This window comes from Cololabis saira, chromosome 18 (assembly GCF_033807715.1).
Source record: "Cololabis saira isolate AMF1-May2022 chromosome 18, fColSai1.1, whole genome shotgun sequence".
Taxonomy (NCBI): domain Eukaryota; kingdom Metazoa; phylum Chordata; class Actinopteri; order Beloniformes; family Belonidae; genus Cololabis; species Cololabis saira.
Window position 1 is genome coordinate 40232739 of NC_084604.1, and position 19243 is coordinate 40251981.

General features: G+C 43.1%; 1 protein-coding gene across 1 annotated transcript in view; it reads right to left on the reverse strand.

The window, feature by feature from the left end:
* The window catches only part of LOC133464840 (uncharacterized protein K02A2.6-like), a 29234-nt gene extending 10260 nt beyond the window's left edge, over window positions 1-18974 (reverse strand). Inside the window, 5 exon segments of the mRNA XM_061747027.1 lie at window positions 7204-7338; window positions 9887-10183; window positions 10491-10790; window positions 18452-18598; window positions 18911-18974. Of these exon segments, the coding sequence (XP_061603011.1) occupies window positions 7204-7338; window positions 9887-10183; window positions 10491-10790; window positions 18452-18598; window positions 18911-18959 (928 nt within the window). The 5' untranslated portion in view covers window positions 18960-18974.
* Window positions 18975-19243: the final 269 nt, after the last annotated feature.

Here is a 19243-nt window from a genome sequence, read left to right on the forward strand (position 1 = left end):
CAAACACATACACATACAATACACAGATAACAATCATCCTCATCCTCAACCACACCCATAACCAGACACATACACACACTCACATAATACTCAACAATGTGTGCAAACTTGCTTACTTAATAACCAGCGCTTTGACAAGCATGAGAATGTGTGAGGATGTGTACATAGAATAAGTTCTGTGGGAAGGACATTCCACTGCCCCATGGCCACACAGGAAAAAGAAGAGCTGGCAAACTGAGTTCTACGTTGAGGAATACTACACTCACCCCTCGTAACAGATCTAGTTAGACGTACTGTGTTTTCAGAGCACAGTGTCACAAACTTTTTCAGAGGGGGGGCATAAGCATTATGAATAATTTTGTGAAGTAGACAAACATTTGAGTGTATAATCAAGTTTTCAAAGCTCAAAATATCATATTTGGCAAGTACATGGCAATGATGGTAGTGTCGTGGTTTTTTTGGCATGGATCTTAAGACTACTTTTGTACAATAACTCTAGTGGTTTTGTAACTGTTTTACATGCCTGAGACCAGGATGTAACACAGTACAAAAAATGGGGCTTAATCATTGCATTTAAATATGTACTTGATGCCTCAAGGGTGAGAGAATTTCTTATGTATCTGAAATTAGCTAAATTATATTTCAACGTGTTACTCAGCTTTTTGACATGCCCTTTAAAACTAAGTGTTGAATCCAACATTACCCCCAGGTATTTCAATTGTTCTACATGTTTTATTTTTTGCCCATTTACTACAATATCAGGGTAACTTTTAAGTTTACGCCTATTTGTAAAGAACATGGTCACAGTTTTTTCCACATTTAACGTGAGGCATGAGTTGTATAACCAATCACTAACCTTGTTCATTGCCTTTGTTAATTTCACAGCCACCTCTGTTACATTTTTCCCATGAGTATACAATACAGTATCATCGGCATACATTATAGTGTTAACATCCTGACAGACAGAAGGCAAGTCATTAATGTATAAACAAAACAGCAGCGGCCCTAAAATTGACCCTTGTGGGACTCCCAGTGTGGATGCTAGAAATGGAGATAGTATACCATTCACTCGTACACACTGGTGTCGACCACTTAGGTAAGATTTCACCCAGTTATGTACATTGATAGACAATTCATATTTTTTTAATTTATGTAACAGCACCTCGTGATTTACTGTATCAAAGGCCTTGCGTAGATCAAGGAAGACTGCTCCCACCACTCCTCCCTGATCTAGGCTGATTTTAATTTCCTCAAGGAAGTAGCAGCAAGCAGATTCAGTAGAATGTTTCTTTCTGAAACCAAACTGCATTGGATGTAAAAAGGACCTAGAATCCAGATGTGCAGCTAGTTGCTCTGCTACGACCTTTTCAATGACCTTTGAGATGGCTGAGAGTATGCTGATAGGTCGGTAATTACTGACCACCTGTGTATCACCAGATTTGTGCACAGGGGTAACTATGGCAGGTTTAAGCACACTAGGAAAAATGCTCTCATCAATAGATTTATTAATAATCATAACTAAAGGTGGCATAATGGCCTTATGTTGTTTTAAAAATACTGTATCAAGACCATGTATATCTTTGGCTTTACTATTTGCCAGGGTTGAGATAATTTTTTCAACCTTCGCCACATCAATAGGAGATAGCTTGAAGGCCAAGTCATCACAGACCAAGGACTGTGGGAGTTGGACTTTTGGAAAGGTCCCACTCAGTTCTTGTACTGAATTTATAAAATAATCATTAAAACATTTACCAACAACATGGTCATCATTCTGGATACAACCATTTATCTTAAGCTTAACACTTCTATTAGTAGATTTTTCCTTTCCAAGTAACTTGTCTATACTCTTCCATAATTTCTTACAGTTTCCTTTTGCATCACTAATAATATCAAGGAAAAAATTTGCTCGAGCCTTTCTAAGTTGTTGTGTGACTTTATTTCTGAGACCTTTAAAAATCAGGTGATCAGTACTCAGTTTTGATTTCAAGAACTTTTTGAGTGAAGCATCTCTTTTTTTCATTAACTCCCAGAGATTACTATTAAACCAGGGTAGATTTCGTTTTGTATTAGTTTTTTTGCCCCTGATTTTTGTGTATTTCAGAAGAATATCTTTAACAGTTGACATAAAATCAGTACAAGCTTCCTCACAGGACATATTACTAATGGTGTCATTCCAATTTAATTGTTTTATTTCATTTTCAATCAGGGCCATGTCTTTTTGGGAGATAAAAGGCATGCTTGATTTTTCCCTCATTGAGTTTTCGTTTCTATAACGTACTTTTGTCAACTTTCTAGAAGCCAACTTTCTAGAAGTGTGTGTGTGTGTGTGTGTGTGTGTGTGTGTGTGTGTGTGTGTGTGTGTGTGTGTGTGTGTGTGTGTGTGTGTGTGTGTGTGTGTGTGTGTGTGTGTGTGTGTGTGTGTGTGTGTGTGTGTATGTATGTATGTATGTATGTATGTATGTATGTATGTATGTATGTATGTATGTATGTTGTCTTTTAATGCTGCTCCTTATGCCTTTTAAATTGCCCCTCGGGGACAAATAAAGTGTTAAAAAAAAAGTAAAAAAAAATAAAAAGCCATCATCAATGGAACCCTGATACAACGATTCTCCATGGTAACCGGCGACAACAAAAGATCCACATACTTCACGCCACTGGAGTTAGAAGTGTTAATACGTGCGTATGGCGAGTATGAGAGCATATTTCGGAAAAAAAAAACAGCTGCAGCAGCAAAGGAGAGAATTGGCGTGGGAGAAAGTTGCTGCAGTCAATGTGTAAGTTTGAATGCAGTATTCATTCAACATTCAAGCACACTGTCTTGTAATATTACCGATGAAAACAGTGGTGGAATGGTATTGAATTAAATTTCATTGTCATTTAGATCAGGGGCAGCCGCCACACCTCGGCTTCAGGGGAAAATGTAAATTTTTTTTTTTATACATTTATGGAATTACTCTGTGTCTATTTGTATTGATTTATTCTATTACTTAATACATATAAAATAACTACAAATGCATATCAGAACAACATGATGGATTTCACTAGGTATTATCTTTCCCAACACTTGTACCCCCTCATATCCTGAAATGTGATGTCCCAGAGTCCCTGACGACAGTGGTCGCTATCAATCTGGTTTTTAGCTCTGCAGTGTTACTAACTTACAAAAATGAAAAGGAAGCAGACAAACACGCAATTTAAAAAAAAGAAAGAAGGCAAGTGATGGTCCAATGTTTCCCCAGCAGCAGAAGATATTAACGAGGTTGTTAGCCACTGATGGATTAATTATGCAAGTTCATTTTAAAGTAAGATATCAAATCACCCTACCCTCTTATACATCTGTTTAAGGGAAATATTTGACTTTTTTACTCTCTCTCTCTTTCTCTCTTCTGCTCCTCCCTCTCCTTTTTGCATTTGGACTTTAACTGTTTGAAGTTAAACTCGGATGTCCCTGTGATATTGTTGCACTGACATAGTGAATAAAGTGAACCCAATGAGTTAAATTGCGTTTGTCAGATACGCTTTTTCTGCTCTCTAACTCTGCCGCTTGCTGTCCGTGGTGCAGAAAACGGTTGTGTATTGCGTACAGGCCCATTGGCTGAATTGACGCCACTGAGGGAGGAGACAGAGAGAAAATCAGGGTTTATTGAAGAAAACCTGCTAGCGAGCAGGTTAGGTTCACAGGGTCAGTTGCCATAGTAACTGACTCAGAGTTTGAGTTATGTCGCTTTCTGGAACTGAAAACTCCGGGTTTCCCTCATCTCAGGCTTAACAAACTTATGTGTCCACTAGACGGCAAATAAATGCATTTTAATGCAGTAATTTATCTGTCCACTAGAGGGCAAATAAATGCCTTTAAATGCAGTAAGTTATATGTCCACTAGAGGGCAATTATTTAAGTTTAATGCAGTTATTTATGTGTCCATTAGAGGGATAATAAATGCATTTAAATGCAGTAACTTATGTGTCCACTAGAGGGCAAAAAAATGCATTTAATGCAATAAATTATATGTCTAGTAGAGGGCAAATAAGTCATTTTAATGCAGTAATTTATATGTCCACTAGAGGGCATGATCCCTGTTGGTCCGTACTGTTTGCTCCCTCCATGTACTCTTCTAGTTTTTTGGATTCCTGTTTTTTGTTCTGCCTTGGTGACGCCCAGCCTGTTCCTGGACCCTGCCTGTTCCTGGACCCTGCCTGTTCCTGGACCCTGCCTGTTCCTGGACCCTGCCTGTTCCCGGACCCTGCCTGTTCCTGGACCCTGCCTGTTCCCGGACCCTGCCTGTTCCCGGACCCTGCCTGTTCCTGGACCCTGCCTTGTCTCCTGCTCTCCGTTGCCTGACCTTGTCTTCCGAACTTGACACCGATTGCTGCCTGATCCTTGTCCTGCATTCCTGCCTGCTCTTCGTCCCTGTTGAGGGTAATAAAGCAAACCAGACAAACTACAACCGTGTGCTCCGTGTGCTGCATTTGGGTCCAAAACCTCACCCCGTAACACCCCCTTCCTCAAATGGCAGACAGATAACTCCTTCCACACAGTGTAGTGGATAATCATGGCTTTATTGTGTAAAACTGAAATAAAAAGAATACAACAATGAACACTTATTGGATAAACCCCATCAATCAACATATGTCACGGTACCTTAAAGGTATAAAGCACGTGAGGCTACAAATATAAAACTGCAATATAGCTGACAGAACACTACAAATTATTTTAGTTGACTGAAGTACAACTGATAAACAGCATGAAAGAAAATACAAGCTCAGATTAAAACAAATGTAACTTCAATATAATATAAGTATCTTTAAACCGTACTTACAGACAATTCCTTCATTAACTGATTCCCAGAAAAAGGATGGAGATCAAGAGGATGTTCCTAATCTTTGTGACATTACGGAGATGGAAAAATGCTATTTTACAAACATGATTAATATATGCATGAAACTAACAGGAATAAAGAGAGATGATCCCAGTTAGGAGATTTAATACATTGTTAGCATGCTAGCGGCTCAAACATCCATCAGGCTCCTCGATGCAGGAGTGACGCCGAGGAAAAGCTGCAGAGGATTTTTGAAGATCACAAAATGATGAAGACTAACCACTAGGATTGTCATAAACAGAGCTGAGCTTTCAGAGACCAAACATCCGTCTGCTGCTCTGTAGCTAGGCTAACGCTAATGTTTCCATCACACACAGCTGATTTATTGATCTGTGGATCGGACAGAAGCAGGCAGGTCTTCATCGTTTTCATAGTTCACCACATCATCACCATCCCTGTTCACCTGTGGAAACATACAATGTTCTTGTAATTCATGTTTTCACCACCAGAGGGAGATCAAGATCATATTTACATCATAATGGACCGTTCTTTTTTTCCTTAAATATTTTTATCCTCGATTATTCCCATTTTTTTTTCATCACCCAGTGCTCTTATCTAAGTAACAGTCCTGGGCATTGCCATCCTCTACCAACCCCGGGAGTTCCTGCACTGAGCTCAGGTCTCCTCCTTAACCTGAGGAGTGAGCAGGCCGCTTCTTTTCACCAGACAGGGTGGGGTTTCTCCAGCCGGACGTAGCGCGTGGAAGGATCACGTTATTCCGGCCGGATCCTCCCCACCCCATCTGTTCCCCGGTTGGCCAGAGGGGGCAGTAGAGCCCAGGACTGTTGCATGTTTTTGTGACCCTTTGTGGCCCTTTTCCACTAGTATCTACTCAGCTCGCTTCTACCCGCCACGCCCCGTCTTGCGCTTTTCCACTACGGGCCAAGGCGGGTGGAGCCGCTCCAAGCAGATACTTTTTCTGTAACCATTCTGCCGAGGTTCTAACCGGGCTGAGCCAGCACTATATCTGACGTCACCACAATACACGCCTCTGATTGGTCGGGGGGCGGGGCCGTCAGACGTTTGAATCAGGAAGTGGGAGTCAGCACGAGAGCGACCTGCGGCTCGCAGCAATTTTATTATACAGCGCAAACGTCTGTTTGGTGATCCAACTCTGAGGTGCAGATGTTCATAAACCTGGGGGCTGATGAGAGAATTAAAAAAGGGATGTAGACGGGTGATAAGGAACGACCAGATCCACCAGGAACTCTGTTTTATTCTCAGCCGCTCGCAGCTCCAGCTGATTTCTCATCAGCGCCGACACGAACAAAGGTGTTGCGCAATCGAGTACGTCACAGCCGCTTCACCCCAACCCCCCCACTTCTCACCTGGCTGTGGAAAAACACACGAGGACAAAACGGGTGGAGCCGGGACAGGCCATGCTGAGTAGGTGATAGTGGAAAAGCGCCATAAGGGAACACGGGGAGAACATGCAAACTCCACACAGAAAGGCCCTTTCTCCAACCCCACCCAGGGTGTGGGTGCTGAAGTCATGGGGGAACTAACACGCACTTCAGGGCCCACAGCGTCCCCGGCGGGAATCAACACATGGAAAAAGTGAAATTTTAGCTACTTTAAGGAATTCCCACCAGGCTGTCAGAGTTGTGCTAATATTAATGCTTTTGAAACATTGATGATGTTTAATGCTTTGACTAATAAATGGTAACTCTGAGATTTCTAGCTCATTGCAAAACACTTGCTCTGAGTCCAGCCATTGACTATCTAAAGGATGATTTTTCGACCATTTTACAATGTACTGTAATTTATTGGCTATGAAGTAATATTGGAAGTTAGGTAACTCTAAACCTCCATATTCTTTGGATTTGTATAATGTTTTTAAACTAATACGTGGTGTTTTATTCTTCCACAGAAATTTTGATACATATGAGTCCAATGATTTAAACCAGGAAAGAGGGGGTTTGCATGGTATCATTGAGAAAAAATAGTTTACTTTTGGTAAAACCATCATTTTAATGGTGACTATTCTTCCCATGAGTGAAATGGGGAGAGAGCTCCATCTGGAAAGATCATCTTCTATTTTCTTAAAAAGCTGAACATAATTTAATTTTATTAACTCTGACAGCCTAGGGGAGATGTTTATGCCTAAATATCTAATGTTCCCTGATTGTAATTTAGTATTGGCTATATTCCTAAAATTGCAGTTACACAAAACTGTGGATTTAGACCAATTAACACTACACTACAACCTTCTTTACATTAACTGCTTTATTTCAGTTTGCTAAAATGCTGTTTGATTTTGTTTCAGAGTTCAACTCAATCTAACTTCAGAAACTAAACAACAACCTGACAGGAAGGTCAAACACACCTGTTTGATTTCTGGGATTGTTCCTTTTAACTTTCATCCTGTAAATGATGAGAAACGTAGCGATGCTGACCAGAACCACTATCAGCCCCCCGACCACCGATCCAATAATCAATCTGGTATTGATCACACTGGAATCTGGAACCAAAGGATTCAATAAAATGGTCAGAAAGTCAATATTAACACTTTAACTGACTTTATTGGACTTTATCCACATCTGGTGGAGATACAGAGACTGGAAGGAGACAAATAACTGTTATTTCAGCCACTTGAATAAGAGAAACTCCTCATTTTACTGATCCAGTTTTACTGAGTGATTCTCTGATGGAAACATCAAATATTTCAACGTGTAAATAAACGTCAGGTGTTTGTGGTCCAGTTCCTCTGAGACCAGGGTGTCAATTGGTTACGGCAAGGTATTTTTTTAAATACATTTATGGAATTACTCTGTCTATTTGTATTGATTATTCTATTATTTAATACATATAAAATAACTACAAATGCAAGTCAGAACAACATGATCTATTTCACTAGGTATTATCTTTCCAAACACTTGTTCCCCCTCATATCTTGAAATGTTCCAGCGTCCCTGACGACAGTGGTCGCTATCAGTCTTGTCTTTAGCGCGCTGCAGTTTTACTAACTTACAAAAATGAAAAGGAAGCAGTCAACCCTGCAATTTCTTTTTTAAAGACGGTAAATGATGGTCCAATGTTGCCCCAGCAGTGGAGGGAGTCGGGCTATTAACGAGGCCGTTAGCCACTGATGGATTAATTATGCAAGTTCATTTTAAGGTAAGATATCAAATCACCCTACCCTCTTATACATCTGTTTAAGGGAAATATTTGACTTTTTTTACTCTCTCTCTCTTTCTGTCTTCTGCTCCTCCCTCTCCTTTTTGCATTTGGACTTTAACTGTTTGAAATTAAACTTGGATGTCCCTGTGATATTGTTGCACTGACATAGTGGATAAAGTGAACAGAATTAGTTAAATTGCGTTTGTCAGATACGCTTTTTCTGCTCTCTAACTCTGCTGTGGCTGTCCGTGGTGCAGAAAACAGATGCGTAAAGGCGCGTTGGCTGAATTGATCCACTCGTTGTTAAAGTGTAGTGTTCATAGTTAGCAGGATGTGAGTGAGGTTACATAGCAGACTTCTGTGATTTGCTGGGCATGTTGACTGATACTGTAGTTAAATTCTGCGACTCGTAACCTTGCCGTATCTTAGCTTTGACTGAATTGACGCCACTGTCTGAGAGGATCCATCACGTTGAGGACGATCCCAAACAGACCAGGGGCCTCATCTATAAAGCTTGCTTGCGCAGAAAAAGCGCCTGAAAGTTGCGGAAGCCACCATCTACGCAAAGCCTCAGATCTAAAAAGAAAAAACTAACCGAAAAATCTGCTTATCTTTACGGCAACTCGGACCCTCCCGTAAGAATTTACTTAAGACACGGGGAACTGGCGACGCAGGCGGTGAGGTGGTGAAATGAAGCCAGATTCATGTCATACTCTTAATAATGTCATCACACTTCACAACATATATCAGACTTAATAAAATAGCGCTGATCGTGTTCCTCTGTGTGTGAAGCTCAGTCAGTCAGGACTCTGTTGCTGCTGGAGCTGCAGCCGCGGTGACACGCCGGGAACCTCCTCCACCGCTTTAGGACAGAACAAATGAGGGGCTGCGTTTAGGGAGCCCCACGGAGCCCCTAAAGGGACTCAGATTTTTTTTCATATGAGTTTTACGCGCGCGTGAAACCTTTACGTGCAGGTGTATGGTGCCTAAATTAGGGTCCCGCGTTAAAACGACGCAGAGCCTACGGCGTAGGGTACGCGCACCTACGCTGTAGGCTCTGCGTCGGTGACGCAGAACCATAAACCCGCCCTGAGCAGCTCTGAGGGGAGACGGGAGAGGAGGAGGAGGTGAAGCGGGGCTGCGGGGCCGTTTTCGTATCGCTTTCATACAGTGTCTTGATAATTTGCAATTTAAGGCTGAGCCTACCGTTAGTTTTTAAACTGTAAAAAGTAAGGGGAAAAAAACATGATTTTGAAAAGACGGGGGGACGTGTCCCCCCTGTTGCGCCGGGGAACTCACGGCGTTTAGCGCAGCAACGGCGTGCTGCCACTCGCTCGCTTTATTTTATTGTATAGCCTACTATTTATATAGTTATTCTAACTTTTACTGTGACCACCAAATAATGTGGTTTTCCTGTCCTCCACATCATCTACAACATCTCTGTCTCCGTGAAAGTCAGTGTCACGGTGGCTGCTACTTCTAATTCATTCTGACGCCAAACAGGCTGCAGGAAGCCGCTGCACATGCTCAGTAGGCTCATCCATATGCATTTATGGGCGTGTAGAGGGCGAGATATGCGGCGGCTTCACCTGCGCAGCCTTCCAGCTGGTCTGTGATTCATAAAGGAACGTTGCGTGCAAATCTGCGTGCACACGGTTTTATTGATCCGGATTTTTTTTTGCGCACGGCATTTCCGGCTTTTGAGTGTACGTGCACTTTTAGTATGAATTCTACGCAGTCCATTTTAAATGAGGCCCCAGGAACTGATCCCAAACAGACAGACGTTCATGTCGCTGACAAATCCACACAAGCTTTAACAGCGTTTCACTCAGAGTTGATGAGGAGGATTCAAACTGACAGTCTGGATGTTATTAAGTCAAAACACTCACCTGTTAAAACATTCAGATACACAGATTTGGAATCACCATATCCATTCCCACAGATGTAAAGACCAGCATCTTCAGCAGTGATGTTGTTGATGATCAGAGAGCAGTTACTGCTCAAACTCATCCTGTCAGCTCCGTGTGACGTCTTCACAATACTTCCATTACGAACCTTGAAGTGTCCATCTGCATTTTGAATGTTGTTGTAAATCCAGTATGGATAAGAACAGTCGTCGGATGAAGATTCAATTTGACATGGTAAAACGACGTCATCTCCAGCTCTGTGATGGAGATCAATTCCTGCTGTAGAGAAAAACACTCAAAAAACTGTTATTTCAACCACTTGAATAAGAGAAACTCCTCATTTTACTGATCCAGTTTTACTGAGTGATTCTCTGATGGAAACATCAAATATTTCAACGTGTAAATAAACGTCAGGTGTTTGTGGTCCAGTTCCTCTGAGAGGATCCATCATGTTGAGGACGATCCCAAACACACCAGACGTTCATGTCACTGACAAATCCACACAAGCTTTTAACAGCGTTTCACTCAGAGTTGATGAGGAGGATTCAAACTGACAGTCTGGATGTTATTAAGTCAAAACACTCACCTGTTAAAACATGCAGAAACACATATGTGTCGGAGTCATCATCACACCCGTAAACACCAGCATCTTCAGCAGTGATGCTGTTGATGATCAGAGAGCAGTTACTGCTCAAACTCCTCCTGTCAGCTCCAGGTGACGTCTTATCAATATTTCCATTAAGAACTATGCATTTTTCATATCGACCGTTGTAATGATACCAGTCAACATCAGAACATTGGTCGGTTGATGAACAGTCGTCAAACGGTAAAACGACGTCATCTCCAGCTCTGTGATAGAGATCGATTTGTCCATCACTGTTTCCTGCTGCAGAGAAAAACACTCTGAGAAAAGTTTTACACTTCACACATCAACCTGACCCTAGAAACATATTTAACCTACATATTTATGTTTGTCAGTACAGAGAAGAGACTTAAACACATAATCTCTGGTGAATCAGTCAGAGTTATGTAACGTCGTCTTTAAGTGGTCTGATTGTAACAGAGGTGAGTTTTATTAAAGAAAACACATTTAGTGAAACAGCAACGTTCAACGGTAAACGACAACTTCAGAGTGGTTTTTACAGTCTTTTTAAATTATATTAAACCCTAAAACATGAGTCAGAGTTGATCTTTACCTCCAAGTCAGAACAACATGATCTATTTCACTAGGTATTATCTTTCCAAACACTTGTTCCCCCTCATATCTTGAAATGTTCCAGCGTCCCTGACGACAGTGGTCACTATCAATCTTGTCTTTAGCACGCTGCAATTTTACTAACTTAAAAAAAATTAAAAGGAAGCAGTCAACCCTGCAATTTTTTATTTTTAAAGACGGTAAATGATGGTTGCCCCAGCTGTGGAGGGAGTCGGGCTATTAACGAGGCCGTTAGCCACCGATGGATTAATTATGCAAGTTCATCTTAAAGTCAGATATCAAATCACCCTATCCTCTTATACATCTGTTTAAGGGAAATATTTGACTTTTTTTACTCTCTCTCTCTTTCTCTCTTCTGCTCCTCCCTCTCCTTTTTGCATTTGGACTTTAACTGTTTGAAATTAAACCCGGATGTCCCTGTGATATTGTTGCACTGACATAGTGAATGAAGTGAACTGAATGAGTTAAATTGCGTTTGTCAGATACGCTTTTTCTGCTCTCTAACTCTGCTCTGGCTGTCTGTTGTAGAAGGTTTTATAATCCCAAGAATCAGTCAGGAGACTTCTCGTGTGTTTTAATTCAACAACTTTACTTTTGGCTTCTTTTCATCAACCTTCTCAAACCTAGAACACCAGTGCCCCCTAGCGGGCACATTTGCTTACTACCTGAACATCAGTACATCCCCCCCCTTTTAGCTAGTAACCCTCTTTTTGTTACTATTAAGGTTGAGCTGTACAAAACTAAAATCATTCCAAAATAAAAATCACTTCCACCTAAATCAGGTATGAATAACATAACCTTATTAACTCTACCTGAGTGGCATTAAAACACAATGTATCGCACTCTGTTTTAGGAACAAAAAACAGTTAGAAAACATATACATTTGTTTCCAAAGGCCACAGGAAACACCCGGCAACTAGAATGTTTTTTTTACAAGTCCAGTCTATCTGGAGGACGGGAAACCCTTCCCGACCTGGTTACTGTTTCACCAGAGTCTCTCTGCCTTGGGTCAGTCCCTGTCACATCTGAGCTGGGTATAACAGTCCCTGGGAGCACCGACAGGTGAGCTCGGTTTCTCCTTAAGCTCCCTTGGTCTGTTTCCACGTTATAAGACCTTGGTGTTGAAGCCGGTCCCTGGACTGTAGCTGTGGTCTGCGCTGTTCTAACCCACACTCTCTGTCCTGGAACCAGAGCCGGCAAGTCCTTTGTCTTGTGTCTCAAGTTGAATGACTTTCTTTGTCTCTCTTTTATTTCCTCATCTTTTTGTCTGAAAGCCCTGAGGTTTGGCCAGGCTGGTTTCAACGCTTGTGGCGGAGTTGGAACTGTTGATCTTATCCTCCTGCCCATCAGGAGTTGCGCTGGACTCAGCCCGTGAGCCAGTGGTGTTGCTCTGTAAGCTAAGAGGGCTTTCTGAGGGTCTGGGCTTTTGTTGAGCAGCTGTTTAACTGTTCGGACAGCCCTCTCCGCCTCCCCGTTGCTCTGGGGGTAGCGAGGGCTGCTGGTTGTGTGACTGAATCCGTAGTCCCTGGCAAAATTGGCAAAGTCAGTTGAAGCAAACTGAGGACCGTTGTCACTTACCAATATCTCAGGTATCCCAAATCTGGCAAAGATCACTTTCAGTCGCTCCACAGTTGTAGATGTTGTCAAAGTTGGGAGATTTGCTATCTCGATGTATCGTGAGTAGTAGTCTACCACCACGATATAATGGCCGTTCCTCCACTGGAAGATATCAGCCACCACCTTTTGCCACGGTCGTGCAGGAAGGGGTGTGGCCATTAAAGGCTCTGTTCTTGTCTGTGAATACTGGCAGCAGATTTGACACCTTTCCACCATCTCTTTGATGTGTCTTGTTACTCCTGGCCACCATAGGGATTCTTGTGCCCTTGCTACACACTTTGTCACTCCCTGATGGCCTTCGTGTAGTCTTTCCAGCATTTCTCCCTGCATGCATCCAGGGATCAGAATCCTCACTCCTTTGAGAAGCAGGCCCTCTGCCATATGGATGTCATCCTTCTCTGGCCAAAACTGCAGAAGGTGCTCGGGAACACTTCTCCTGTGAGGGGGCCAGCCTTTCTCTGTGTATGCTTTCAGCTGCTTACAGATGCTGTCCGTGCTCTGAGCTTCCCTGATATGAGCCAGCTTACTTCCAGTGACAGGTAGATGTTGTAGAACATGGTCAATGTAGGCACAGCATTCGTTCTCTAAACTGCTGTTGGCCTCTCTATCCTCTAGTCCTTGGGGGGCTCTCGAGAGAGCGTCTGCCGTGACAAGTTGTTTCCCCGGGACATGTATGATTTTGTAATTGAATCTCAACAGTCTTAGTCTGAACCTGAGGATTCTTGGAGGTAGATCATCTAGCGACCGAGAGCCTAGCAGTGAGATTAAGGGTTTATGGTCAGTTCTCACCGTGAATTCCAAGCCTAGCAGATATGAGCTGAGTCGCTCACAGGCCCATGTTGCTGCTAGAGCTTCCTTTTCAATTTGGGCGTATTGGACCTCTGTGGGTGTAAGGCTCCGTGATATGTAGATCACTGGTCTCCAGTTGCCGTCTGCTTGCTGCTGCATGAGGACTGCACCAAGTCCATATGAGGATGCGTCCGCCGACACCATTGTCTCCTTCTTAGGACTGTATTGGGCTAGGACTGGGGGTGAACTCAGCTCTTTTTTAATATTTTCAAAGGCTGTTTTCTGTTGCGCGTCCCATGTCCATGTGCTGTCACTTTTTAACAGATCACGTAGGGGTTTTGAGAGAGCTGGTAGGCTGGGTGAAAACTTCCCCACATAATTCACCATTCCCATGAAACGGTGGACCTCTTCCACATTGCGAGGTTCCGGCATCTTTTCAATAGCGCTTATTTTGTCTGGATCTGCCTCGATTCCTGTTGCACTTATCTTATGTCCCAGGAATTTCACTTTCTCCACTGCAAATTCACATTTTTCATTGAGAGTAAGGCCTGCTTTTTCACACTTTTGAAGTACTTCCTGCAGCCTTTCATCATGTTCCGCCCTGTCTTTTCCATAGACCAGGATATCATCCGCATGGCACAGAGCGCCCTTTGTCTCTGTGATGATTTGGGAGATTCTTTTCTGAAAATGTTCAGGCGCAGATGAGATCCCAAAAGGCAGCCGTTGGAAGCAGTATCTTCCGAAGGGGGTAATAAAAGTCGTTAAAGGCTGTGACTCTTCGTGCAGAGGAACCTGCCAGAAACCAGATGTTGCATCCAATTTCGAGAAGACTTTTGCCCCTTCTAGCTGTGCTAGTGTCTCATCCAGTGCAGGTAATATCTGTTGTGCAACTCGGGTAGCTTGGCTGATCAGTTATCGAAGGGTTATTAATAATTTTATTCAAGAATTATTAATAATTAATAAAGTCGACTATTTATCAAATTGAATGACCAATATGATCAATAAAATCCTCGGGGCACCACCCTGTTCCTTAAGCAGGGAAATGATAACTTTTACAGCAGAATATCAGTCTCAGAAATTAAGGTTTATGCCTAATACAGTAATTGAAGGGTGAAATTCGAGCACTAGGCTCTGTCAAACAAATCAATTGTGACCAAAATGCATGAAACAACAGAAACCACTCATTAAAAATCAATCAGGATTTATTTACATACAGGTGTCAAAAGATGATAGACGCAACACCCCAAATAAAATCCTGATGGCACACTACGTAAACAGGGACAGAAATTATACAATGCAAAAGTTCCAGTCATCTGTGTGGGGTGTGACTAGTGTGTGTGTGTGTGTGTGTGTGTGTGTGTGTGTGTGTGTGTGTGTGTGTGTGTGTGTGTGTGCGTGTGCGTGTGTGCGCGCGTGTGTGTGTGTGTGTGTGTGTGTGCGTGTGTGCGCGTGTGTGTGTGTGTGTGTGTGTGTGTGCGTGTGTGCGCGCGTGTGTGTGTGTGTGTGTGTGTGTGTGTGTGTGTGTGTGTGTGTGTGCGTGTGTGCGCGTGTGTGTGTGTGTGTGTGTGTGTGTGTGTGTGTGTGTGTGTGTGTGTGTGTGTGTGTGTGTGTGTGTGTGTGTGTCGGATCTCAGAACGGCTCGGGAATTTATGACCGAGGGGAGCGTCTGGGTGTGTGTGTGTGTGTGTGTGTGTGTGTGTGTGTGTGTGTGTGTGTGTGTGTGTGTGTGTGTGTGTGTGTGTGTGTGTGTGGGGGGGGGGGGTTAGTACGAGAGGAAGAGAGAGAGAGATGCAGAAGAAAAGTACAATAATAGACACTCTTAAATAATTTCTCATTACCAGAAACCCAAGACCTTCTGATCTTTCCCACACAGAAATGCCCCAATGTGAAACTAAACTTCAAACGTGCGCTCTGGTCATTCAACTGGGAAATTTAGAAGGGCCTTGTTTTCGGTTGTCGAAAAGCATGTCATAACGATCCAGCAATGTGGATGCAGCAGTAGACCAATAAGAAGATAAACAAAAACACTTAAGTTAATAAACACAACTATGACGGGATCAGCAGTCCAGCTCACAGCGTAAACTAACTTTTAAAGTGTATTACTAAGTTTTCTCTGCCCAGACACCAAAAACAGCCTCTCACGTGAATCTTTGCAGTTGAAGGAAAAAAGGGTGGTCGGTCAGCGTTCCTCGGGGAACAGCTGGGTGTTTACGCTCAGCAGGGGATCCTGATAAAGCGGCTATCACTCCCTCCTGTGTCCTCGGAACTGCGTGGGTCGCTCGTGCAGCGCTGCAAAACGGACGCTCCTTCGTTCACGAAGGAGAAAGCCGGCCCTTGGCTGGCTCCTAGGTGAGAGACCTGTGGGTGAGAAGGAAGAAGCAGAAAAGAGAGAAGAGACCGGAGAGAGGGGGGTCTCCTCTTTTATAGCTGCATACAGGAAGTTGATACCCCTTCCTGCAGCTTGGGGTCCTTGTCCAATCAAAGTGTGGTGCCTTATCACCAAGAGGGTCACATATGCAAATCCTGGTGTCCATGGGGTCTTTCCGTTCTCCAGACCACGCTGGAGGTGTCGTAAACTCACCATGAGGCAGGGATCATGAGATTTTAAGTCTTTAGGTTTACTGGTCCAAGAGAAATGTTCACCCACTCACATATGTCATGAATTCATAATCATATGGACGGTAGTCCAACATATGTGTCTTTCCCTGCAGACACTGTCATTTAGTCGCGTGAGGTCCACACATATTCTGTGTTTTTTATTTGGTTTGGGGACCACGACCATTCCTGCGCACCATTCAGTTGGCTCCTCAATCTTTCTTATAACCCCTAATGTTTCCATCCTGTCCAGCTCTTCTTTGACTTGGTCCTTCATGGGTAATGGGACCCTGCGTGGGGCTGAGAGCGCATAAGGAACTGCTCCCTCTTTCATTTTTATCTTGTAGCTTCCTTGCAGCTTTCCAAGCCCTGAAAACACTTTTGGGAAGATAGCCTTGTACTGATGACTGTTCTTCTGTGTCTCTGCCTGGACTGAAGCTACTTGTTGAATCAGGTTCAGCTTTATTAAAGCAGGGAGGCCCATTAGTGGCGTCACAAGATTTTCTATGACATACACATTCTGCATTGTTTCCTTTCTTTCTGTCTTGATGTGTGACCTCACCATGCCCAAGACTTGTAACGGGGAGTTATCTGGACCTTTAATCCTCTTAGGTGGTTTCATCAGTCTGCCGTCCCATTTCCTGGAATACATAGAAGCTGGGATGGCTGTAACCGAAGCTCCTGAGTCCAGTTTAAACATAATCTGTTCTCCATTCATGCTGATTTCTTTTAACCATACCTCGTCTTTTTCTTCTGCGTTAACTGCCCCCATGAATGCTATGTCATTTTCTGCATCACTATCAACTATAGCTTCCACTCTCTGTGATGATCTGCAGACTGCAGCGAAGTGTCCCTTCTTCCTGCACTTACGACACTCGGCTTCTTTGGCTGGGCACATTTTCCATGGGTGTTGTGGTGTTTTCCCACACCTTTTACATTTTTCAGCAAGGCTTGTCTTGTTTACAAAGTTTGGTTTGGACATAGAGTGTTCTGGTCTGAGTGGAGGAGTTTGTCTGTAAGGTTTTTTCCATCTGCCTGTGTTCATGGCATCCACATTTGCACCTTTAATTTCTGAATGTTCGCCTCGGAGCAGTTGCTGTTGTTTCTTCACATCTTCCTGCTGCCTGACCTGTGTTATTGTTCTTGCCAGTGTCAGGTCTGGGTCTAACTGAAGTCTCTCTGACAGCCTGGAGTTTCTTATTCCGACCACTATCCGGTCTCTTATCATTTCCTCTTTTAAGTCCCCAAATCTGCAGTGCTCTGCTAGTTTGTGCACAGCTGTGATAAAGTTTTCTGCTGACTCGCCTTTTTGCTGCTGTCTGCTATTAAACTTGGCACGTTCATATATCACGTTGTGCCTACCAACAAAATGTTCATCAAAGGCTTTTTTCACGTCCGCATAGACTGCCTTCTGTTGGTCCGTGAGTGTTAGTGTACTGAGAATGTCGTCGCTCTTGTCGCCCATTACGTAAAGGAGGGAGTTGACCTGGTTCTTCTGCTTTTCCATCCAGCCCCGATGCCAATCTGAATCTCTCGAACCGTCTTATCCATTGCGGCCATGAGCTGGGCTGCTCAAAGTCAAAGTTACCAGGCGGCGCGATGGCAAATATTTGATCCGTCATTTTTCTCCTCTCTCTCTGTGCGGGCCGCGACGCGCATCCAGCTGTTAGCCGCTTAGCTTAGCCACCACGGCAGCCAGGTAAACGATGCCTGCTTCTACCGGACTATCACGGACATTTCTTCACATAGCTGCTTCTTAGGCTTCCCACTTTTTACTCACAGTAGGTTCGCCAACTTCTGACACCATGTAGAAGGTTTTATAATCCCAAGAATCAGTCAGGAGACTTCTCGTGTGTTTTAATTCAACAACTTTACTTCTGGCTTCTTTTCATCAACCTTCTCAAACCTAGAACACCAGTGCCCCCTAGCGGGCACATTTGCTTACTACCTGAACATCAGTACATCTGTGGTGCAGAAAACGGATGCGTAAAGGCGCGTTGACTGAATTGATCCACTTAAAGTGTAGTGTTCATAGTAGCACGATGTGAGTGCAATTGAAAAAGTTAAAAAATAGTAAGTTACATAGCAGACTTCTGTTATTTGCTGGGCATGTTGACTGATACTGTAGTTAAATTCTGTGACTCGTAACCTTGCCGTATCTTAGCTTTGACTGAATTGACGCCACTGTCTGAGAGGATCCATCATGTGGAGGACGTTCCCAAACAGGCCAGACGTTCATGTCGCTGACAAATCCACACAAGCTTTTAACTCAGAGTTGATGAGGAGGATTCAAACTGACAGTCTGGATGTTATTAAGTCAAAAAACTCACCTGTTACAACATTCAGATCCACAGATGTGGAATCATAATCAACAAAGTCATCCCACCAGTTGTAAAAATCAGCATCTTCAGCAGTGATGTTGTTGATGATCAGAGAGTCATCTCCAGCCCTGTGAAAGAATTCACCACTGATTCCTGCTGCAGAGAAAAACACTCTGAGAAAAGTTTTACACTTCACACATCAACCTGACCCTAGAAACATATTTAACCTACATATTTATGTTTGTCAGCACAGAGAAGAAACATCAACACACATAATCTCTGGTGAATCATTCAGAGTTATGTAACATCGTCTTTAAGTGGTCTGATTGTAACAGAGGTGAGTTTTATTAAAGAAAACACATTTAGTGACACAGCAACGTTCAATGTTACACAACAACTTCAGAGTGGTTTTTACAGTCTTTTTAAATCAAATGAAACCCTAAAACATGAGTCAGAGTTGATCTTTACCTCCAAAGTGAAGCAGTAAAGTGATGAAGAGCTGCAGTCGTGGCGTCATTCTGTCTCTGCTGGATGAAATGATGCTTCTCTCTGCTGCAGGTCTGTACGTGATGGTGGAACTTCCTGTTTCTGCGCAACTTAACCACTAAATCCATCTTCAAAGTAAAACCTCCAACCCCCAATGTGTCTTTGTTTCCTGGAATATATGACAAGTCAAAGTTACAGGAAACAACCCTGAATTGTTTAAAAGTGAACATGCAAAGGTGTTTCTGTTGAAGATTTACTTTTGTTACATTTCAGTTGACCCTTGAGGTGGATTTGTTGTCGAAGAGCAATAGATTT